Here is a 25503-nt window from a genome sequence, read left to right as displayed (position 1 = left end):
CCAGTCTGGAAACACACAGGAAAAAGTTACTGCCTTTGGAGATTATTCAAGTCTGAAAGGTGCTTAATGCTCTTCATGTAATCTCCATGGAAGAAAATGAATACTGAAATAAGGACATCTCACATCAGAAAAGCTTATTTCATCTTTCCCAGAGAAAAGAATACATTAAATTGAGCTGATATAGTTCAAAGCTGCCTTTGCAGTAAAAAACTACAGTTTTGCTTCAAAATGCATTCCCAGTGCCGGAATAATGGAATGATCGGAAAGTTCTTTTCCTCTTTAATTTTGATCCTTTCATTTTCCTTACAGCACTGCCTAATGAAGGGAAAGGCAGTGGCCTTACTCAGGTAGAACACAAACAGTAAGCTGGGTAGCAAATGTCCTACCCCGTGAGATCTGGGCTGAGCCATCACATTCCATTACCTTGCACTGCACGTTTCCACATAATGGAACTAATGCCACTGTGTAGGCAAGTCTTTGAAATGTCTGCCTTGCAAATTGGCAAAAGGCTACTCCGTGTGATCACCTAATGAAATAATAGCTCTGGATACTGCAGAACTGGGCAGATCCAGCTTCTGTGAGGCTTCTTGGAAGTGACTCAGGGTTATTTGAGTTCAGACACATTTGTAATGGAAATCGTGGGGCTTTGGGAATTTAGAACAGGCAGATAGAGTTGGGAAGTAAAATGTAATAGTTAAGAGTTGGGCTTTTACCTTGCACTGAGGCATTTGTTTTTTTGTCAGCTAAATTGTTAGGTAACAGAAGGCCTTGGTTTGCCCAACACCTTGGGGCCCTTGTCATAGTTTCATTCCACCCATGCACACCAGTGCCCCTGCATGAAAAGGTTTGTTCCTGGCTCCACTTTCTTCTTTTCCTGTTTGGGCTCAGGCAGCCATCTTGGAGCTGGTATTTCCAGCCCAAATCCAAATCTGCTGAGAGTAAAACTTTGAAACTTCAACCTACAGATCATGCCCTTCATCCTTGTACATGGCAAAAGAGACATTTTCAAGGCTACAGTGTCAATAATAATCTGTCCCAAGGCAATTCTCCCTATCTTAAAGATGAGAAAACTGTCTCAGAGAAAATAAGTAATCTGACTAAATCAGGTCATCAAGCAGGAGCTGGGACTCAAAACCATGTTTTTCACGTGTAACCACTTCAGTATGCTGCTTCACAATTAAACAAATAAAATAAATCAAGCTATTGTAGCACAATAGTTCCCAGGTTTTGTGATCTAACAGAAAATAAGACCAGTGTACCTTTATATCTGAAAGGTAATATTTGGTTCATGATGAAGATAAGTTGATTAATCTGAAGATCCAATGTATGAAAGTTAGGAGGAAGAACACTGTATTGCCCACAAAGCCATTTCCATTTGGGTGTCCCATCGATCCTTAGTCCCAATGTCACCTTGCCCATTGTCGTCCAACCCAAAGATTTGGTGTCATCCTAGAATATTCTTCTTCTAGCAAATTGTTCTTAAATTTGTTGTCTCTGGGACAGGAACCCTGGTGCCCAGCTGGGCGGGATCCCACCCCTCACACAGTGCTTCTTATATTCTACCTTTCCTTCCAGTTATGTTTTCTCATCTCATCTCTTTAACTGAAAGGTCCTTGAGGGATGGTTCTATTTCCATCTCATGTTTCTACCCTCCACGAAGCAGAGCAGGGTGCTTTGCATTTCTTAAGTCCTCAATAAATATTTATAGAGTGGGTGAAAGAATAAATAGGATTAAATTAAAAATTACTTTAGATTTCTCTTTGGGGATTATTATTCTCTTATAAAAATGTCAACTTTACAGCTGGCACATTTTATTGTGTTTCAGTTCAAGAGTTTTAAAACACAATACAATAAAGAAAAAAGTGAGTCCATCAGTTTCTTTTCTTGTATTCCGCTTGCGTATTGGTTTATTGATCAGGATGCTGAAGTCTTATCTTAACCCTTCTGTTTATTAGCTCTAGCTATGAAGACCTTGCTAAACCATTGTCTTGTTTTCTTATTGGAATTTTAACACTTCACTGGGTTCGTTATCACAATATACCACGTCGGCTCAAGGTGCCAGAGAGAGAATGCCTATGTGAAATGACTCCTTAGGAACAGTTTTTCTAACTTAATCAACTATGAAAGATAACATTAACAAGACTTGAGGATTAAATAAGTTAGGTGCCAACACTAAAAATAAACACAATTAGAACATGAGTGCTCCATCCATTTTCAGGGGGAAAATATGTTTTCCCTTGTGAAAGTACTTCTACTGCCCACAGAGTTTTTTAGGATGAAATATAACTTCATAAATGCTGCTGTCATCATTCTCACTCTGGTAACTGCTTTGTAAATAGAAAACGAAAGTGTCTTGTCTGTGACAGTGCCTGGAGGAGTCTCTTTTTTGTTAAAATGCCAACATATAAAAACAATCAAATGTAAAAGAGATTATTTAATTTTGCCCCACTTCAAGATAGATGGCTGCTTACCTTATTGTCACCAGGGAAATGAAATTAACATTTCTTTGATGGCTGTCTCCATGTCCATTTATTCTAAAGGTGAATTAGAGTCCTTTCTTTTTTTTTTTTTTTTTTAATTTATTTTTGGGACAGAGAGAGACAGAGCATGAACGGACGAGGGGCAGAGAGAGAGGGAGACACAGAATCGGAAACAGGCTCCAGGCTCCGAGCCATCAGCCCAGAGCCTGACGCGGGGCTCGAACTCACGGACCGCGAGATCGTGACCTGGCTGATGTCGGACGCTCAACCGACTGCGCCACCCAGGCGCCCCGAGTCCTTTCTTTTTTTAAGTTAAAAAAAATTTAAATTTTTGACAGAGAGAGAACATGAGCAGGAAAGGGGCAGAGAGAGAGGAGGGAGGATCGGAAGCGGGCTCTGCACTGAGAGCAGTGAGCTCAATGAGGGGCTTGAACCCATGAACTGTGAGATCATGACCTGAGCTGAAGTCAGATGCTCAACCAACTGAGCCACCCAGGTGCCCCTAGAGTCTTTTCTTGTTATGATATGTGAACTGTGAATATTTGATATGACCACAAACAAAAAGCTCATTCATTCATTTGTTCATTCGCAAGTTCTTGAAATCAGTTCAGATATTCAATGTCTACTGTACAGCACTATGATCAGCCAGGAATAAAATCCAAAAAACATATTCTCTGCCACCAGAGAATCCACATTCAGGTTGGGTGAGGAGACATGGAACAGTATATTGTAACACAGAGCTATAAAAGAGCTATAAAAGACCAATACACAAGATGCTAAGGGAGCACAAAGAGGAAGAAAACTCAGCCAAGACTTCAAAGAGAAGAGGGCATTGAGAAAAGGACACAAAGGGTTTTGTGGGTAAGTAGGAGTTTTCCATACAGACACAGATGGGAAAAGCAATCATGCCAGAGGGAACAGCATGTCAGGCAGAGAAAAACAAATGAAAATGGCATTTTGGTAGTTCGGTACACTTGGGTTACAAATATTAGTAGTACCTGTGTGGACTTTTGTCTTTGAATTCATGATGGAACTTGGAAAACAGAATAATGTCAAGACTTCTACCTGCTACCTCTAAGTTTGCTTCCCTTAAAATTTCATTGAATTCAGAGACCACTTATGACTAGTCACATTTAGCCACAGAGTGTTTACGAGGCCAATTTCCATGATTATATGCAGTACTTCACTAGGCATGTACTGTGGCAGGTGCATTAGATGTAAGTGACACTGCCTTGGATGTGGCGGTAAGCCCTTTGGGAAAGAGCAGACCTGGGGAGTCACTTACCTTGGAGCAGACTGTGGGGTTCTGTCTCTGATTCCCAAATTCTTTGCTGTGTTCTGAACTCTTGCTCCCTGAGAGAAGTAGGGAAAATCATTTTTAGCTCTACATTGTATTAGTAATTATTTAGCATACCATGAACATTTGAGTGTAGAATATTTATTCCAACAATGTATATAACATCAAGAGAGATGAGGTGAAGCAGAAGAGAAAAATTATCATCTGAGCATTTTCAAAACTAATGCTTTAAGTATCAAAATATGCTGACATATTTTTCCAAAGGGTTGATATTTATTTCAATAGCTACCTAAATCATTCAAAATAAACTTAAATCACAGCTTCCTGTTCACTATCTCATCTATGTCTTTATTCCTAGAAGCAAGCAATACTTTAGATGTTGAAAATAAGAAACGAGAAGGCTACAAATATGTGCTGTGTCCTCACTTTTGTGGAACAGAAAATCACAGTTCTATCGCACTCACAAACCTGTTTTATCCTTAGCTGAATAATCAGCTATTTTAAAGTTCATAGTATTTATCAAGAAAATATTTTCTTAAATAGTTCTAAAGCAATTCTGGACAAGGCATGTGTGTGTGGATCTCTGAAATGTAAGAATTCTGCCCCAAACTTTATAGTACAAAGGCAATGCACTTTAGCAATGAAAAAGTCTTCACAACTTGTCAAGTTCATGAATGAATATAATCATTGTTCAGTTCCTAATGGGAATTAGTTACTACATAGAACTAAACACCAGGGTTTGGGGCTGAGAACAGTTGAAGGAGAGTGGTTTTAAAGAAACTCTAGGGCATCTCAGTGGCTTGGTTAAGTTTCTGACTGGTTTCAGCTCAGGTCATGATCTCACGGTTTGGGAGTTTGAGCCCCGTGTTGAGCTCTGTGTTGATGGTGCAGAGCCTGCTTGGGATTCTCTGCCTCTCTCTGCCCCTCCCCTGTTTGTGCTCTCTCTCTCGAAATAAATAAATAAACTTAAAAAATAAAATAAAGAAATACAAAATCTCTGAAACTCTCTTTCTTGCTACCAAATTCTGAACTACCGGAAGGGAAGGGAAGAAAGAAAAGGAGAAAAGGAAGAAAGGAAAACAAAAGAATATATCCTCTCAAGATGGACCAAATAAAGGAAAGCAAATAGGGAAAAGGGGTGGGGGTGGCAAAAAGACAGATGGGAAGGAATTTAGGAATTATAATTAAGCAGTTAAAAAATAACTCATTTTGGAGTAGTTTTAGACTTAGAGAAAAGTTGTAACACCAGAACAGAAAGTTCACATACTTAACTCAGCTATGTAAACTCTCTCTAATGCTCACCCTTCACTTGAGCAGAGTATGATGGTCAAAACCAGGGAATCAATGTTCATATAATGCTGTAAGTCTTAATCAAATTTCACCATTTCCCCCTTGTGTCCTGATTCTATTCCAGGATCCAACCCAGGATCCCATACTACATTCTGTTTTCTTGTCCCCTTGGTCCTCTGATCCATGGCATTTCCTTGGATTTGATTTGTCTTTCATGACCTTAATACTTTTGATAAGTACTGGTCATTATTTTGGAGAATATTTCTCAGTTTGGGCTTGTCAGCTGTTTCCTCACGATCAGATAGAAGACATGCATTTTGGACAAGAGTGATTTTGTGCCTCCTCAGTGCAAGAGACCACTGATGTTGACCATCACCATATCACATGACTTCTCTACATCTTATCGGTGACAGTAACTGTCATCACTCGGTTCAAGCGGTGTCTGCCAGATTTTTCCACTGTAAAGTTACTTCTTTTCTTTTTGTAGTTAATAATTATGTTGTGGAGATTAACCACTTCTCCAAGCACTGTGGCTCTTTTCAATGGAGAATTATATTTGGAACCCAAGATCTGGACACTGGGTATGCTCACTGCTACTATTGGCATGTAACTGCTTCTAGGTCGTCTGAGTAGACAGAGCTATTTAACTAATGGCAAACATACTCAAACATCTGTATTTATTTCTAAATGCGTGCGCGTGTGTGCGTGCATGCGTGTGTGTGTATCCATCAGTTCAAATTGCTACCTCTGATCCCAATCCACACCACAGGATTTGTTCTGGATTATAGCCTTCTCCCTTTCCCTATTTGTAACTTCCTTTTCTGACAGTAAGAAACTTTATTCTCATTACTTACAATATATTTACTTATCTCTTCAAACCTAGTATACACATAAGCTAGTTTTAGAAATTCTAAATCATATCCCTGTGAGAAATAGATTTACTAGGCTATAGTGTTTGTGTATAATTACTTTTGTTTTTAGTCTCATAATATTCCACTGAGTAGTCTGTAGAAAGGCTTTTGCTTTCTTCAAAGGTTGCAAATCACACTGATGTTCATCATGCTGAACACAACTGTTGGTGTATTCCACAGTGAATTCAACTATATAATTCTTCATATACTCAACATGCCAGGTACTTGCACTTTTCCACCCTTATTTATGTTGTTTCCTCTACCCAAGGACCTCCTCTCTCCTCTTCCCTACCTGTCCACTCCCATTTATCCTCCCAGGCTCAAATCAAATATCATCTTGGCTAATAACTAATCGGTCATTCACTATATCAGGTATTGTTTTAAGTGCATTGAGTATATCCTCGCAACACTACGAGGCAAGTACTATTAAAATCTTTGTTTTAATAATGAGGAAACTAAGTAACAGAGAGACTTAGAATCTTGTCCCAAATGATACAGATGGTAAACACTGGAGTTGGGATTCAAACTGAGGTTGCTTGGCTCAAGAATCTATGCTTTTAAATCACTATCATGGTATCACTTTCTGCATGAAGCCTCTTTCTGGTTATCCCAGTTAGAACTATTGAACCATTGAACTATTGAACACACGCCATTTAGCATTTACTCTCTGCCAGGTACTATTCTGGAAACCTATGCCCACCAAAACAAACTATACTCAGTGTCCCAGCCACTGAGAGGCTCACAGTTTACTCACTTATTTATTCCCTGTCTTATGTCCAAAAACACTGAGGTTGTATACCACTTGTCTATTGGTACCTGTATCATGATGATCTGCCTATGTATGGCCACCATAAGATGGGGGAAGAATCACATCTTCTTCAGCCTTTGTTACTGTGCCCAGTATAATGTCCTGATATTGTAGGTAAGGAGACAGAACTCTGAAATTCCAGTTTTATTTAAAAAAAATTGAGGCGGTCTTCCACCCAATAATACGTGGAAAGTATAATTTGTAGAATAGAAAACTTTGTTTCTAGGGGCGCCTGGGTGGCACAGTCGGTTAAGCGTCCGACTTCAGCCAGGTCACGATCTCGCGGTCCGTGGGTTCGAGCCCCGCGTCGGGCTCTGGGCTGATGGCTCAGAGCCTGGAGCCTGTTTCCGATTCTGTGTCTCCCTCTCTCTCTGCCCCTCGCCCGTTCATGCTCTGTCTCTCTCTGTCCCAAAAATAAATAAACGTTGAAAAAAAAAAATTTAAAAAAAAAAAGAAAACTTTGTTTCTAATGTAAATGAAAGCTTCTCCCTCAAACGTTGTATTAATCAGATCAGTTGGTTATGTAAAAGTGCTGCTTAGGATTATTATAGTCATTATCAAAAAAATTAGAAGGGGCATAGTACCCTTCCCTCTATCTTTCAGCTTTCCTTCTAACTAACCAGAGCATTAAACAAGTCTATGAAAAATAGATATACAAAGCTGTACATGAAAACCATACAATCAATCATGCTGAAGTGCTTCTCCCTAAAAAAGAAACTAAAGATCTTAGAAAATATTACTCATTGATCTGGCAAACATGTCAACCATTCAGTCTCTGGAGAGTTGGGTCTAAATGTTTGAGAAACAAAAGGAACAGGAAAGTCAGATCTTTGATCCCCATTTGTGTTCTAACTACTTAGATCACAGGTAGGTAAGAGTTGGCTTGCAGACTGGATCCCAGCCACTAATTCCACTGCCTGTAACAGCTGGACACTGGAGAGAGGATGGGCAGCAGATGGAACGCTGCGAAAATCCCCTTGTACCCCAGTTTAACCCACTTTCTCTAAAGAGAGGGCCCCAGGCTCTCTGATCTTCCGTACAGAAGTCAGAAACCAGTTCTTTGTTTCAGATCCACCTGGAGATGCCATATTTGCAGCAGAGAAACCAGTAACAAAGGAGGGTAGCTACCTATTCTAAATATATTTATTAAAAAAAAAATAGAAGGAAGAAGTGATGAATACTGAAAAACTGCAGTTTAGAAATTTTATAAGAAACTTCATAACTTTTCAGTTTCCTTGTTACATTTTATAAATATATAATAATACATATAATAATATATGTAAATATAGCATGTATATTGTATTTCAAAAAGGTTTGCACTGGTTAAATAAGTCACTAAGGCTTACATAATACGGTTTTTACTTTCCCCCCTGTAGTTTATAGATGTCCGTTCTCACGTGTAAGAACTTAAACGTTTTTGATTACTGAAGTCCATATAGTAAGAATGTATATCTAGTGAATTCATCATTACTCCTGTACTAGATTATTCTAAAACAGGTTAATAACCAGTCTCCTGGTCTTGCTGTAAACCATAATTTCGAGATGGCCCCTCCAAGTCTCCACTCAAAGTTATTCTAACAGTAACAGAGTGAAACAGAATGCTTAGTGTCTTTCTGTACTTTTGGCATCCCAAACCCAACCCTGAAATGAATAATCACAAGTTTACTTTGGTCTACTTTTTAAAACCAAATTTGTATTATATCCATCCAAAAAATCCTTCCAAAATCTGCTGGCATTTGCATCTGTAGTTGCCCTTTTCTAGCTGAACCATACTGTGCCCTGTGCTTCTTGTGGATTTAACCTTTACTTAGCAAATCCCTGTTAGACCTTGTCAGATCTTGGCTTTCAATCTCCAGCTCCAGGGTGCCCACCTCGAAGCTCCAATGTATATCCATTCATTGTACTTTATTCCTGAATTACAGACCCCAAACCAGTGCTGGTATCACTTATGACTGCTTCCAGGATTTTTTTTTTTTTTTACATTCTGTAGTATATCTTGGGAGCAAACCCACAGAGATTAGTATGTTTGCATAAGAGTTATACACTAAGTCTTTAGTAAACAAATAAGTTTTAACTACAAAAGCATATCTTAAAAACTAAATCACTTACTATCATTGGGCAGTTCAAACCAAGTCAGCAAGAATAAATATTGGTTAAATCAATTTTCTGTGGTTACCCTGAGAAACTGTGGCAGAATAAAACATAAAATTGATATTTTCCAACTCTTGTCTTTCTAATAAGTTGTGTCTTTTCTATTATATAAGGCACATTTTCCTAATAATAAGTTGGAGGTTAATGCATTTTTGTTACCTTTTAAAAGAATTTTAAGCGTTAGAAACCAAACTATCACATTAAAATACCATTGGGTACTGTAACAAAAGCTCATTCTCTTTATGAGAGTTTATTCCCACCTATAAATACTTCAGTGACCTAATGACATCCCAAAGACTACTCTTCATCCTCTGAAGGAAAATTTGAGATATGTGCTTTTATCTTCAGAATAATGCACCAAATTCTTAGCATGGCTTGGACTTCACTTTGAGAGCTCCAGGAGCAAGAAGGGCCTTCAATTCTTCCCTCTTCCTTCTTGCCCGCACGCTCTTCCTCAATTCTATTTCCAGAGCCTTACTAAATCACCTGCGATGCCCAGAAAATGCCATGTAGCCTTTGCCCTTGCTCCTTACATAAGCCTCAAATCCACTCCTGCCCATTACACTTGGCCAACCCCTTTCCTCCTTCTGGTTATCTCTTACACATCCTTTTTTCCAGGTTGGCTTGGTTTCTTGGAGGATCCTCATATAGATGTCTGTATTGCCTTCGTCCCTGGGAGTGTTTCTTGTTCACATTTACTCTCTGAGCCTGAAAAAGTGTCCCCCACATCCAGGCACTAATCAGACACCTGATAAATGCTGACTAATCCTCATTAAACCTGATAAATCCTGATTAAAAGGAACCTTCAAATCCAGGTGCCATAGGGGCACCTGGGTGGCTCTGTCGGTTGGGCCTCTGGCTTCAGCTCAGGTCATGATCTCACAGTTTGTGAGTTCAAGCCCCGAGTTGGGCTCAGTGCTGACAGCTTGGAGCCTGAAGCCTGCTTCGGATTCTGTGTCTCACTCTCTCTTTGCTCCTCCTCCTCTCTCTCTCTTTCTCTCTCAAAAATAAATACACATGGAAAATGTAAAAAAAAAAAAACCAGGTCCTGTAAAACAATCCCTAAACTGTGTGTGACTTACCTGCTTCCGCATCACATCTGTAGCCTGCATGATGTAGCGAGGAGGCAGTCCATGGCTTCTGGCCAGAATGATGGCCTGCTCCAGTGTCACGCTCAGGGTGCACCTGTGTGCAAAGGCAAAAGCAAGTCAAATGCCACCAGTTCCCATTAAGGACTTCAAAACGCTTTGGGTTACTAATGAAGGGCAACAGAATATGCTAGCCCAAAATCTGCCTCCTCAGAGAGTTATTCATTTTTCTTTGGGTATCTTCCATGTATACATAAGGTACACACGTTAATAAACGGTTTGTTTTTCTCTCATTAATATTTTATTATAGGGGTCTCAGCTAAGAACTCAGAAGGATAGAAGGAAAATTATTTTTCTTACCCTAGACTAATGTCAAAATCAAAACCGCCAGCCAAAATGGAAACAACTGGACAATGAACCATTGATTTTTCTACATAGAACACCTACTTAAAAATAGATTATAGGGGTGCCTGGGTGGCTCTGTCGGTTGAGCATCTAACTTCGGATCGGGTCATGATCTCATGGTTCGTGAGTTTGAGTCCCACATCAGACTCTCTGCTGTCAGGGCAGAGCCCGCTTGGGATCTTCTGTCTCCCTCTCTTTCTGCCCCTCCCCTACTCATGCGAATGCGCGCTCTCTCTCTCTCTCTCTCTCTCTCAAAATTAAACATTAAAAACAAGTAAATAAATAAATAAATGAAAATTAATAAAATAAAAATAAAAATAGATCAGAGAGCTACATGACTGGAGTCCTAAGTATTTAAATTTAACAAACTCATAATGAACTGCGTTTATGAGTTTATATACCTAAAGTTAAAAAAATTATAATAAAATCTAATTATCAGACATTATTCCTTACTGATATTCCATGTAACTTAAAAGAAATGACTTCCTAATATTTTTCATTCATGTCTACATATGATAGTTAATAGATTTATACTAATTTATGCCAAAAGGCTTAGAAAAGTAAACAGTGAAATTAATATTCACTAAGATCAGAGTTGATTTTTTTTAAAGTATGTTTCTTGGACCCAATATAAAAGATTGTAAAATTTTCAAAAGGAACTTATAATTAGTTAGTCAGGAATGTGATGCCCAGAGCAACCAGGAGAAAATTCAGAATCCAGCCCCTGATTTCAGTAATTGCTGTGCCTTTCTCCTTGTCCTTTGTCCTTTGCCTTCCCTTTTAAGGAATTCCTTTTATGTCCTTTCACGTTTTTTTCTTTGGCAGCTCTGAGAACCTACGCATATTTGTTAACATTTTCAGGTGCTGGTCTCTGAATTTTCGTAAAATTCATGAGCAGATTTTCTTTTACTGCACTTTTCAATTCATGGATATTTGGATGGTCTTTTTTTCCATTTTTGCATTTACATTCCTGTATTTTGTTGGTTTTTTTTTTACACGTGTATTTTTCTAGATCTGTTCAGTGTTTCCTTACAAATGAAAGGTCTACTATGCAATCGCTTCTCTGTGAGGAATATCTAGCTCACTTATCTTTGGTTAAGAGACTGAACTATAGAAATCCAAAACATCTGCTAGATTTTGATACTGATGAATTAATAAAAAGAAGAGTAAGGGGCTTAAAACATTACTGCTGACATTTTAGAAAGAACCTGATGAGTTACTGCCTTATTATACACGATTGGATTCTAAGGAGAAACATGTTAAGTTTCATTGGCTGTTAAATGACCTCTTTACACAGCATTAATAACATATTCAGATGGGCTAAAGTTTTACAATTAGCTTTTGGTAGTATGTTCACAAACATTTAGTGTATGAGTCTGATAATAATATGTAGTTGCAGTTGTATATGCTGTCACATGCTGTAGAATAGCATACGCCCACGAAAGCCAAGAAGTTTAGTTGACAGTTCACGCTTAAAAAAAAAAAAATCAATTTTTTACAAAGCATTTAATTGTCAGCTCATTTGACAGGCCATAACCTTTTCCACCTCCTTAAGGTCTCCTCTACTCCAATTTTAAGTCCTTATTGATTCCAACATTTTAATCAATAACACTCATTATACTAGCTGAATGACACTAAAAGAAATCTTTATCTTCTTCTAATCAAACTTAAATATGTCTGTTCTTTTAGATAAAACATGACTTGCCTTCCTCTATTTATAACAAACACTTACTGGTTGTGAAGGATTTTTAACAAGCAGCCTATAATTTTTATCCATTTTCTTAATCTTTTTAAACCGATTTATTTCTCCCTAGTTCAAGTTGTAGTAAACAGTACTACAGCAGCAAATTATCTGCTAGAGACTTTAAAAATCTCCTGATCAACCAATGTGGTCCAGTAATATGCTCTCGGAGAGGGTACCTTCAGGTGTCACCTTTTTAGAATCAATCACACACACATCATCTAACAGAAAAATCTACCTTAAAATGGATACATATATTTTCTTTCACTAGCATATCAAAACCAGATGGCTTTGTCTATCTAATCCGTCTTTTCATACTAACCACTGTGTATGTTCCAATTAGGTCCCGAGATTAATTTGAAATTTTAAAAAAGTGAAACACTTAAAAAGATACAACCAGGTCCCTGTGGGAAGTATTGCCTGTGTTTGACTCACAGTTGATTTGTCCAGTGGGAGCCCACTTTTTCTATCATGGCATCACAGGATTCCATTCTCCTGAATTAAGCATGTGGAAGAAAGCTCAGTAGTAAGCCCACAACTTTGCTGTTAATATACCAAAATTTGCGTCCTAGCTTTTTCTCTTCTCTCAGCTATCAGTATCTGAATGTCAAGTGGAAAAATTCAGCATTTGCAAGAAGACTTCTGCTTCTAGCATTCTTGGGAAGATTCTAGATCCAGAAATGGCACATGGTTTTGCAACGGTACATAAAGGTATATACTCAGTCAGGTTTGACAAGAGATCATTTGGTTTTATAGGTACTTTGTTGATTACCAGTGAGACAGCTTTGCTAACCCTGGACAAGAGAACGAAGACAGCATACCAAAGGCTGGGAAGCCTAAGCAAATTCTTTCAGGACAAGAGTTCTTATCTGACCCACCAGTTTCCTTTCTAGCACTATAACTGTTTTCATATTAGACAGTTAAATTAAAACTTAGATCTATAGTTCTACTCCATCCTGGAAATCATGGGCCTTCAGTTTTCAGGTCTTTCTAGTTGTAGTATCATTTTTAAATTTTAGACAACTCTTCCCTGGGAGTCACAAAAATAAAAAAAAATAAAGATCACAGAGTAGAATTTGTCCTTGATAAAAAGGCAAATATAACATAGACACTGAGGAAAGTTGTTCCATAATTTTAGTAGGAAGACATTCCAATAATAGCTCTGCTTAGGGCATACTCCTGAGAAAATGTACTTGACAGGGCTATAAAATTATGCAGAAATTGTGAATTTCCCCACAGAAAGAAAAGGGAAAGGGTCAATATATCCGTGCTTGTAATGAATAAATCTTCTTGACATATTTTGTATTAAGAATAGATCCTACATCACATCAGAGATATTGTAGAGTTTTAATATGATAAATGTAACCTGTAGTTAATGGGTCCAATTTAATTTGAAAGGCACTCTGATTTAACAATGTTATGGGGAGAGTCACAAAGGAGTAACTTTTGTTCATTCATTCACTCAACAAATATTTTTTGAGTGTCTACTTTGTACCCACAAGTACCATTAGGTGCTGGAGGAAGCTGATTTACTAACAAGCTAAAAAAGGTTGAAAGTCAGGGTCCCTTACTTATATGGATCCCTAGCAAATTGTTCACATAGTCACATGCTTTTATAAGTTTGCAAAAGCAAAAGGTTGGTTATTTTATTTATTTATTTATTTATTTATTTATTTATTTATTTATTTATTTATTTATTTATTTTGAGGGAGAGAGAGCGTGGGTACGCACAAGCCAGGGAGGCAGAGAGAGACAGAGAGAGGGAGAGAGAGAATCTGAAGAAGGCTCTGCACTGTGAGCAGAGCCAAGAGTGGGGCTCGATCCCATGAACTGTAAGATCATGACCTGAGCTGAAATCAAGAGTTGGATGCTCAACCGACTGAGCCACCCAGATGCCCTGTCTGAAGCAAAATGTTTTAATCGCAAATAGTTATGACTGCTGACCTAATTATGTCTGTCCCAACTTCCCTTGGGAAGTAGACTTAGGACACACTTAGGCTAGGCTGACTGGAACCTATATATATGACTTGCAGTCACTTCAGTTTTAGTTAGGCTACTGTAGTCTTCTCGTGTAGAAATGGATCCCAGAGCATTTGTACTGTCCATTGTGCAACTCACTTACCTACTGTTGAAAAGGAGGGGCAGGGCTCAAGGTTGTAATGCAATATTCATACCCTGAGGCACCCGGTGTTGTGTGTGGTGTTGGAAAAACCAGTCTAGAAATGTACAGAGCCAGAAGCTTGTCTGTGGAATATTCTTCCAAACGTTATGGTTCATATGCTAAAGAACCTTATAAGGGTTTTCATATTCAACAACAATTTAAAAATGTGTAAGAGATTTAGCAATAATGTTGAAATTAAAAGGTTTTTCTAATCAATATATTTTTAAAAACTTGTTCAGCTATGCTAGAGATAGAACAAAATTATTTTCCTATTCTCTCTGTAGATTATATTACAAAATTATAATTTGAAGAGGCAGTCAAAGAGTATGTTACCAAAAACTGTGGAGGGAAGAATTACAGAGGTGGGTCAGGCAATAAAGTAAAAAAGAGGCAGTCTTTTGTTTTTCAGATTTTACAATGCTTGTGGTATTTGCCAGCATTTTAAATCTTGTAAATTTTTTTGCATTCCAAATAAATAAATATTAAGTTTCACTTCTATTTCATTTTGTAATTTTTCTATTCTTTTTTCTTAAATAGGGCACTTAACTTCAGACCCTAAAATCTTTATCCACTTCAGTGTGCTGGGGATGCAACAGCAAACAGAAAAAAAGTACCATCGTTTTTGATGATTAAACTTCAAGGGGAGGAAAAAAGAAAATAAAGAAGCAAATAGAGGATATCAGGTGGTGATAAGTTATCCAGAAAAGTGAAAATTTTTAAGGGAATAGAAACTGAATAGGGTGAAACAGCAGAGAAAAGTGCTGCTATTGGGAAGACCATTTCAGGGAGAGCAAGTGCAAAGGCCCTGAGGTTAATGCATTTTCTGTCTGCTTAAGAGCAAGTGTGAAGCTTGATGTGCAGGGTCACACAGAGAGGAGGAGATGAAGTTAGAGAAGTAGTCTGGGCCCGCAAGATGCATGGCCTTGAGGATCAGAGTTTAGGAGTAAGTGAGGCCCTTATTTCCTTGGTTGATATGAAAAAAAAATCCAACATTTACATTATATGATGTAAGATAACAATTTGTGAAGCAAATTACCAAAATAATTTACTAAGCATCTGTCCTTAATATGCTATCAATACTGTACTCAAAAGATCTTCAGTTGCTTTCCAGGCAATATTTGCAAAAGCAAACTCTTCATCCTGATGCTTAAGGATTTCTACCAATTGCTCTCCCATTTTCTGCTCCATCTTCCCAACACTCCAGCTATTCCATCCTGCCCCTCTACCCAGAACTTCTTTCTGCTTGGTCAACATTTGGTACCACTGCACAAAGCTCTCCCCGCATAAGGAATGCTTGTCCACTTTTGGAGTGTCTTTCAAAATATCACAAAACCTTTCTGAATACAGAATAGCAGTTGACAACATGGACGTCATAACCAGGGGTACTGGATGTCTTTGTAGGTCTTCAGCCAGGTTACTTCAACTCTCTCAGCCTCAATTTTCTCATCTGTGAAATGATAAAAGCCGGCATAGTGGCCTCATAAACTGCCATAAGAATTACCTTAAGCGACACTTAGCCACGCCTGTGGTAATGCTATTTCCACCCCACTTCGCTACTGCACTCACACTGTAAGTCTGTCTATATGAATTCATTATGAGCAACACATCACTTGGAAAATTTGAGGAATGTGAGCTTTCATAAATCCCATTTCCCAAACCCCATTATATTTTAATTATTACAAAACCTCTTTCTACTTATTTTTATTTATTTATTTATTAAAAAAAAGTTTTTTTAACGTTTATTTATTTTTGAGACAGAGAGAGACAGAGCATGAACGGGGGAGGGGCAGAGAGAGAGGGAGACACAGAATCTGAAACAGGCTCCAGGCTCTGAGCAGTCAGCACAGAGCCTGACACAGGGCTCGAACTCATGGACCGTGAGATGGTGACCTGAGCCGAAGTCGGACACCCAACCGACTGAGCCACCCAGGCGCCCCTCTACTTATTTTTAAATGCTGGTCATTGAAATAACCCTGTGGTTAATTTTTTTAATTTAGAATTTTATTAATTTTATAAAATTATGATGTGATATCATTATGATAAATTCATGAAGCGAATGACAAACTTCCACCATTATCTCTTTTACAAATTGGGGCTTGGTAGAAATAGACTTCACCCGACCGTAATTTGCACTTGCTCTTATGTTTCTTTGGGATTTTTATTTCATATGTTTGTCCCAACGGATTCTGTACATCAGGTACCAATTTTATGTTGTATGTCAAAATGCAGAGGGAAAGGTCAGAAAAAGCATGTGAAACAGTCTTCCAGTTGCCAGTCCATTTTCTAGATGGTAGGGGCACAACACGATCAGCGTCCAAACCTCTGCCTCAACTAAGTCTCCTGAAGAGACAAAGCTTATTTTCCTAAATGGGCTTAAGTGCGATATATTGTTTTTTAACTCTTTATTTTTTTAAGCTTTTACTTATCTTGGGGGGGGGAAGGGGCAGAGAGAGAGTGGGAGAGGGTCAGCGTGGAGCCTGACGCGGGGCTCTGTCTCACAAACCGTGAGATCATGACCTGAGCCAAAATCAAGAGTCGGAGGCTTGACCTCCTGAGCCACCCATGCGCCCCTCAACCATTTATTAAATCATACTGTATTACACTATATTTAGTTTACTTTGTAAGACTTCAAATCTTGAAACAACTTATGTTAGTCCTTTAAAAAAAACCTGTTAATGCTTCTCCTTAAGATGATTCGTGACACTTCTATAATAAATTAGATAAAAGATTCTCAAAACCCAAGGATCTTCTACATATTTGGTCATTTACCATGATCCCAGACAAAAATGGCCTCATAAAGGCCATCAAGTTTTACTCCCAATTACCTTTTAAAACCTCCCAAGCTTGAATGCTTTATTTAATGTTGATTCAAACTGCACTGAACAAGGAAGCCAATCTCCCAAGGGTTGAAATGCATTAAATTGAACACTTGGGGACAGGCGTCACCCCTTTTGGGCCACAAGGGTTATGCAATGACTCACTGGGAAACTGAAGTGAGAAACCAGAACCATGTGAGGTTTATGGCTTTCAGCTCTGTTTTCCAACAGTGGATTTATTTGCTGACTCTTAGCTCACAGTCAGGAATCTGATCATTATGATGCTCTCTCTTGGGGGTGACCCCAACCTTCCCTATTACTAGTGGAGAAGGGTCATTCAGATTCTGACATAAATAAAATACAAGCAACACTAATGTGATGAAGAGCTCTGGATTTGCAGTCACGACAATTTGCCATAAACTATCACGATGTAGACGATGAAGTGAAAAACATTACAACGGGAAATGCAAGGGTCAGTGTGTTTTTATTTCCCCATATTTTTAAAACTGAGGCCAAACATTACTTTGAAAATTTCTATTGTACTCCTCAATAGTGTTACATACTTAATTATAACTGAAAACTACCCCCATACAAAACCCACCAGAGTCACTGGATTTAGAGATTCACATTGTGACTTCAAAAGCTACTTGAACAGTGATTTTAACTATTTTGTGCAAAAGTAATAGAATTGAGGCATTTGGATAACTATGTTATCTTTTTTTTGTGCTCATGCAGTATATTTAGCCGAATAATTTCTTGTTAGAAAAACAGGATGGGGGCACCCGGGTGGCTCAGTTGGTTAAACATCCGACTTCATCTCAGGTCATGATCTCACGGTTTGTCAGTTTGAACCCCGCGTTGAGCTCTGTGCTGACAGCCCAGAGCCTGGAACCTGCCTCAGATTCTGTGTCTCCCTCCTTCTCTGCCCCTCCCCTGCTCATGCTCTGTCTCTCTCTCACTCTCTCTCAAAGATAAATAAACATTTAAAAGAAAGAAAGAAAGAAAGAAGAAATAAATATTTAACAATTCTGAAATCAGTGAGTTTTGTCCCAATGTAGAATTCTACATAATAATCAGAGTCTGATTTTGTTCTTTTAGCTTGGGACTTCCAGGTGTATTGCCTCATTTTCACCCTCCTTTATAAATATGATGCTGCCTTTAGTCTTGGAGACAAGAGGGAGAAAATTCCCTTGGCGCAAATGCATCACTCAGAGTCTATCTATAAGGACATCCTAAGGAACCTATTATTTTGATAATATTCTTCACATGAGTTATAGGGCTTTCTTACAGTTATAGGAATGTCTATTTAGAGTATTACAGATTTAGATTTTAAAACGTGAAATAATTTCCCCCTTTTCTATAAATGTCTTCTTTTGTTCTCCTTTAATTAAAAGCCAGGCCCATTATCCTTGTTCAAGGGACCGTCACAAACAAGTTATTAGGACTCTAATCAGCTGTGGTTTTCCGTGATACTTCACTAAGCTGACTACCTGGGCAGCATTCGAAATTTGCAGAGAAATAATGACTATTTCAATCCCAAGAGAACAAAGGAGGTGAAATAAGCTGGAGCAGCAGCAGCCACTTCTGCTATTTGCACACCACTCTTTTATACACAGAAGCTTTTTATGACAGATGGAAGGTTCTGCGACTGCCTGATTTGATGCACTCCACGGCATCATCTGAACTTCTGTCCCGGGCAGCCTGAGGCAGATTAGTTTCAACAATCTTTGAACTAAAGATACATTTCTCCTTGTTGGAAAAAAATACAAACGATTCTGCTCAGTTTCCGAGTGTTTTTAGCTCTTCTTTGTGCTTTTCTCATGTTCCCGTCTTATACAGCTGTCACAAAACAAGCAGTGGTAGGAAATAGATGAGTTAGAGGTTCTCTCATGATATCGGCCCTGATAAGAAAGCGGTCTGGAGCCAAAACATAAGAGACTCTTAAAAACTGAGAACAAACTGAGGGTTGATGGGGGGTGGGAGGGTGAGGAGGGTGGGTGATGGGTATTGAGGAGGGCACCTGTTGGGATGAGCACTGGGTGTTGTATGCAAACCAACTTGACAACAAATTTCATATTAAAAAAAAGAAAGCACTTAGAAGAAATAAGACGTAGAAATGATCTAATTCCTTAAAGTATTATTATGAAATTACATTTTACTATCTTTAATGTTCCCATTTTCATAAAACCTTCCCAGATTCTGGGTTAATATTAAAATCACCACTTCCCTAAAATGTTTGTCTAGTTATCTGTCATTTGCCCACTGTTTCACCTCCGGACTGAGAAATGTTACAAGCCCCCAAGCCATCAAACTAAACTCATTCATTATAAGGGATGAATGGACTGTGCAGTTCCACATGTTAACATACCTAACTCTAGTACCTTTCGTGCTTATTTAATTTCCTATTTCTTACTGTGTCATAAATCTCTCCTCTTTAGGTACGCTGCTAATATCTCTTGCCTATTTTGGTGCAACCTCACTCTGACTCTCCTAGTCTTGCCTCTTCCCACTGTTTTTGCCCCATAGCAAAGGTGATCATTTAAAAATGCAGATGAAAAGTGCAAAACATCAAATGGCTTCCCACTTCTTAACGTGCAATACAAAATGTTCACAATACGGTCCCTGGTTTTCCTTCTTCATTCTTCCACTCTACTGTGTACAGTTCTCTGAAATCACTACCTCTTTTGTTTCTCATGTGCAGCTCCCTCACGTATGGGATCTCATAATGCTTGTTTAAGGTCACACATCATACCTCTTATCATGCTGTATCACTTGTGTGAAAGGTATAGGGTTAAAGAACACAGGCATTGCAGGTGAACTTCCTGAGTTGGATCTTGGATTTTGTTAATAACTATGTGAACTTGGGCAAGTTGCTGAAGCTCCTGAAACTCTTTTTCCTCATCTGTAAATTGAGTTCAATGATAAATGCACCTCAGTGTGTTGTTCCCAGGATTACGTGAAATAATTCACATTTAGTACTTAACACAGGGGATAGCATGTAGTATATGCTTAACAAATGTTGGCAATTTTCACTGATATTAATACTGTTACCACTACCACCATCACTAGGCTGGACTGGTGTCTGAACTGACTATAGCCTTCCTAGACCTTACATACTTCCCAGGACTCAGTAAGCATTCCGTATACACTTACTGAAAAAACTGACCTGAATTCTTAATGTGTGCCAAAGGTCTTATATGTACACTCCTAAAAGATTCATTTCTTTATATTCTGCATTTGTTCCATGTATTGTATGTGTTGTATGCCATCTATGTCTTTGTTCAGGAAGTGATCACTGATAAAATATATTTGATGAAGTAATAAACGCATTATAAGGACAATAAATACTGGTAAAAATACAATCAGATTTCCTTCCTTGTGGCTTATAAATGGCATATGGCTTTTCTTTCTTCAACAATGGCTTGTACTTCCCGTTCTCTGGGTTTAATCACTGTTCACACCAGGTCTTCTGATTAACAACTCTGGTTGAGTTTTGGTAATATTTGGAAAATATATATCATAATATTTTGATTAATTATTCTTATATTAATTCATTAACTAGCAATTATTCCCTCATCACAATTGTCCAGTTATCATTTGCCAATATTTTCTGGGTTCTGAAGAAAACATTTGAAACCCTAACAAAATCCGTTCTTTCACTGTCAACATGACATGTTATATATTCTTCCTCTCTATTGCACTTTGAAAGTGATAAACCTATTCCTTGAGACATTTCCTTTAAAAAGTCATTCCGCTGACCATCTTTCTCCTATTGTCATTACTAAAGTATACTCATGCTCCATAGTATGGCTGCCTGGCTTCCAATGTGGGTCCCTTGTCAAGATCTCAGATTGTAAGAGCTGTGACCCTCTTACCTCTCTGGTTTGGGAGAGCACGGTGCAGGCCACACAACAGTGCTCCGTCCTTTCTTTTTCCCTTCAATGAATGCATGAATAAACAAGTGTCGGCATCTGATTCTTTTCAAGTCCTAAATATCTGTGTCTATTCTCACCCATACTCTTGGTTTTTGAGGCCAGGAAAGAAAACTTCCTGTCCTTGATTTCAAGGGGATTCTGTTCTGCTGCTCTTGAGTGACTTTCTATAAGCTACCAAAGGAGGATTCTAAAAATAAGCTCTAATAGGGCCCAGTGTTTTGTGTATTCTATTTCTCACAGTTCAGAGGAGTTAACTCGTGTAGTTTTCATACCCCTCTTTCATCCTATCATGACTCATTACTGTGATTCTTTTTCTAGTTTTGTTGACATATAATTGACATATAACATTCTGCAAGTTGAAGGTGTATAACATGTTCATTTATACATTTATATGTTACAAAATGATTACCACCACAGGGTTAGCTAACACCTGCATTGCCCCACAAAATTACCATTTCTTTTTTTTCCAAAATGTTTATTTCTTTACTTTTGAGAGAGAGAGAGCACACGTGAACAAGTGCAGGTAGGGGAGGGGCAGAGAGAGAGAGAGAAACAGAGACAGAGAGAGAGAGGAAGAGAGAATCCTAAGCAGGCTCCACGCTGTCAGCACACAGACTGATGTGGGGCTGGAACCCATGAACTGTGAGAACCATCACCTGAGCCGAAATTAAGAGTCGAATGCTTAACCAACTGAGCCACCCAGGTGCCCCACCATTTCTTTTTTTGTGGTGAGAACATTTAAAATCTACTTAACATCTAACTATAATGTTTGAAATAGTTCTCGCAAGGTCTCTCCTATTTTAGTAGGCATGATCTAGTTATTTAAAATTTTTTTAATGTTTATTTATTTTTGAGAGAGAGAGAATGCTAGTAGGGGAGGGGCAGAAGACACAGTGTGAGCAGGGGAGGGGCAGAGAGGCAGAGACAGACTCTGAAGCAGGCTCCAGGTCCTAAGCTGTCAGCACAGAGTTGGACGCGGGACTCAAACCCACGAACCCCGAGATCATGACCTGAGCTGAAGTCGGACACTTAACCAAATGAGCCGCCTGGGTGCCCCTGATCTAGTTATTTTATTTATTTATTTATTTATTTATTTATTTATTTATTTATTTAGTATTTAATATTTTTTAACATTTTTATTCATTTTTTGAGAGAGAGAGAGAGTATGAGTGGGGACAGAGACAGAGAGAGAAGGAGACACAGAATCCGAAGCAGGCTCCAAGTTCTGAGCTGTCAGCACAGAGCCGGACGCAAGGCTTGAACCCATGAACTGTGAGATCATGAGCCGAAGTCGGACACTTAACTGACTGAGCCACCCAGGCACCCCCTCAGTGATGTATTTTAAGCAGAAGAGTAACATGAGTAGATTTCTAATCTAGAAAAGATTAATCTGAAAAACGAGGCAAAACAAAGGTACTGCCTTGGAAGCGGGTGTGGAAAATAGAGGAATGACAAGACTGGATGGAAAGACCAGGAGCTTTGCTGCAGCAGTCCACATGTGGGGAGGGGGTGGGTGGGGGTGGGAAAGGGGATCCAACAAAAGGCGATGCAAATAAGGACGGAACAGAATGGGCGAATTCAGGAAATAGTGCTCAATTTTTGATCTAGTTATTTTAAAACAGATGCATTTCATATTTCTAATTCTGCAATGGGAAGGTGGATTCACTATCAGAAACACAGATTAAGATAGAAGAAACTCAGTGTTCACCAATGCCAGGTCTTGCGGTAGATGCTTTCACATACATTGCTCATTGATTCCTTCTGCTATCTTTTTCAGAAAGAAATTATTATTCCCACTTCACCAATAAGTCTCTGAGAGACCAGGTGATGTAATCACGGTCACACAGTGAATAAGTAATAGGATTCAAAACCAGTTTTTTTGGATTCAAAGTCCAGGGCACTTTCCGTGTTACCAAAATCACATCACGTGGATTACTGCATTTAGAAATCTCCAGCTCCCCACATCCATAATTCAACAATCACGATCTTGGTCTCAACATTTATACTTTAAATGCATTGTGTTGGTAGAGATTAATTTAGCCAGCCCACACTACTTACTATGAATGTAGACCCCATCATACAAAAATGCATTCACGATTAAAAAGGATCTAGATTTGAAGCACGCTAAGGAAATACATTGATTGTAAAGCCATCAAGTAGCAAAAATAAATTGAAGGGAGATGGCAGTCCTTCTCTACTACAGATTCGTACTTTTCTACATAAAACGCACCGTTCTGTGTAAAGCTGTTCCTTCCCGCAGTGATCTCATTTATTCTGGCTTCTAATTACTTTTAACTACTGAGCACAGAGCACTACTGTGAAAAGTCTATTGACAACCAGGATGAAGCACCTGAATGAAGCAACTAATTGTTTAACGTGGTTTCTTTCCCCTGCTCCCTTTTATTACCTTGCACTGAGGAAGAATTGTACACCTGAGGGCTAATGCAGTACGTTAAACACTGATCAATTCCCAGTTGGCTGCTACAGTTCCACCCAGGCAGCCTCTGAAAAATTAATATGGAAAGGCCCGCTGCTAACCTATGAATCTTTCCCACCTTGGTCACCCTTAGCAAAGTGTTTGTGACAAATGAAAAGCTTGAGAAAACTGCCACAAGCCAACAGGGGTTTCCAAAACCTAACACCTATGTCCTTGTTCCCCTGAAGAGAGAAGGCGTTTTTTGAAATGAAACACATAAATACATTTACGTCAAAAAAGGGCAAACCGATTTTTGTTTTCAATACTATAGGATTCATTCATCTTATATATGCATGTATAATACTACACATTTACACTCTCCCTTTAAGAAAATGTGAATGGCAGTCCGATAATAGCTCTAATCCAAAAGCCAGTACTCTCTCAGGCAAATTTCCTGTGTTTTATAGGGATACCCTCTGGATGTCTATCGATGCTTTCAAAATTACTGTGTGACTCTGGTCAAACAGAGAGGACTGATGAAATCTTCCCATGACCATACTGGGCTCCTGTGTGTCATAGTCTGAGAGCTGAAAGACAAGGGGTTAATGAGCATTTGAAAAGAAGGCAAAGAGACGGCAGGCAGAGGGGCGCACGATGGAACACAACCGAACAGAATGCAGAAGTGATGGGCAACAGCTAGAGCGAGATCCTGGCAGCAGAAGCACAGCCAAATTGAATACTCCACGAACTCCATATATCTTAAGGCAAAAAAGCAATCAAGTCTAAGGGGCACATTTTCAGCGCTGCACAGGGAATTAGCCATGAAAGTCCCATTAAAGATAATGGGACTTTCTATTGCAACTTTCAATACATTTTCTCAAAGTTCTCAGCATGTATCTTTAAGCCTGGGCTTAAAAATCAACTGCCAGGCAAAACAGTCCATATCCTTCATACCTTTCTAGTCAAGCCTGTTAAGGTGTGTTTTTCTTTGATGTGGTTTTTCACCGCTGAGGTTAGTACAGAGGCAATTGTGGGGATGGGGAATGAGCACTTAGGCACGTAAGGTTGTAGTTGCTATGCTAAAAATGTGTATGAATAGGAAACATCTGTGTGTAAGTTACGACCTTAATTACCATAGCCACCAGGGTTGAATCTGCTTTTCTGCATTTTAGATTTTCAGCCCAGACTCTTTCACCAATTTATCTCATTTCTGTTTTGTTTTGGGGATTTGACTGAGTACGTCAGGTACCTTTCCCAGCTGCCCAAAGTTCTTCAATGCTACCTCCCTATTCCCATCTTCTCTACTTTGCTATCTGCCTTTTGTCCCAATTCCAGAGATTCTTTGAGGACATCAACACTTCAGGGTGTGGTGTGCAGCTTGTGATTTTCAGCTCTCTCCCCAATTCTTTGACACTGTACCATAACTGTTTCCTCTTTGATCTGTTTACCCAGGACACTGAATAGAGCTTTGTTTCAGTATTTTTCATACCTTTCTAGTAGATCCTTCAGTGTTTTATTCTGAGGCTCCTCCTATGTCGCTCCTCTGATTCAGGGCTCACAGAGGAATGGGAGGTGGAGAACTGGGGAATATTAACACTCCAAATGTGTTCCCAAGTGATCATTTCTCATTGTTTGTGATTGGCGACTGATTACTCTTTTCTCATACCTCTGTGCTTTTTCCTGGAATACCCATTCCCTGTTCCTAATATCTGAAGTATATTCCCAGAAAATTCTTAGTAATGTTTTAAACCTAACTCAACTATATCTATGTGAAGCCTTCTCTGATGTGATTTCCTTCTCCAATCTTCCTGTACTCACGAATCACCCCACCTCTGTTTTTCCATAGCCTCTTTGCCATCAGTGTATGTATATACCCATTTACGTTATACCTGTTTTTTATTAAAAAAAATTTTTTTTATTTTAGAGAGAAAGAGCATGTGAGCAGGGGAGGGGGCAGATGGACAGAAAGAGAGATTATCTCAAGCAGGACTCGATCTCATGACC

General features: G+C 38.8%; 1 protein-coding gene across 4 annotated transcripts in view; it reads right to left on the bottom strand.

Annotated features, from left to right (window-relative positions):
* The window catches only part of PREX2 (phosphatidylinositol-3,4,5-trisphosphate dependent Rac exchange factor 2), a 301119-nt gene that overhangs the window by 5001 nt on the left and 270615 nt on the right, over positions 1–25503 (bottom strand). For all 4 annotated transcript variants that reach the window (XR_007148625.1, XR_007148624.1, XM_047842583.1 and 1 more), the window contains 2 exons: positions 10020–10122; positions 3766–3833 (listed from right to left, as the gene is read on the bottom strand). Coding sequence is in view for 2 of the 4 variants with exons in the window: in XM_047842583.1 (XP_047698539.1) it covers positions 3766–3833; positions 10020–10122 (171 nt within the window). In the remaining 2 variants the exon portion in view is untranslated. The remainder of the gene's footprint in view (positions 1–3765; positions 3834–10019; positions 10123–25503) is intronic.

This window comes from Prionailurus viverrinus, chromosome F2 (assembly GCF_022837055.1).
Source record: "Prionailurus viverrinus isolate Anna chromosome F2, UM_Priviv_1.0, whole genome shotgun sequence".
NCBI lineage: Eukaryota > Metazoa > Chordata > Mammalia > Carnivora > Felidae > Prionailurus > Prionailurus viverrinus.
Note: the sequence above shows the minus strand (reverse complement) of the source record. Positions and strands in the feature narration are given on the sequence as shown.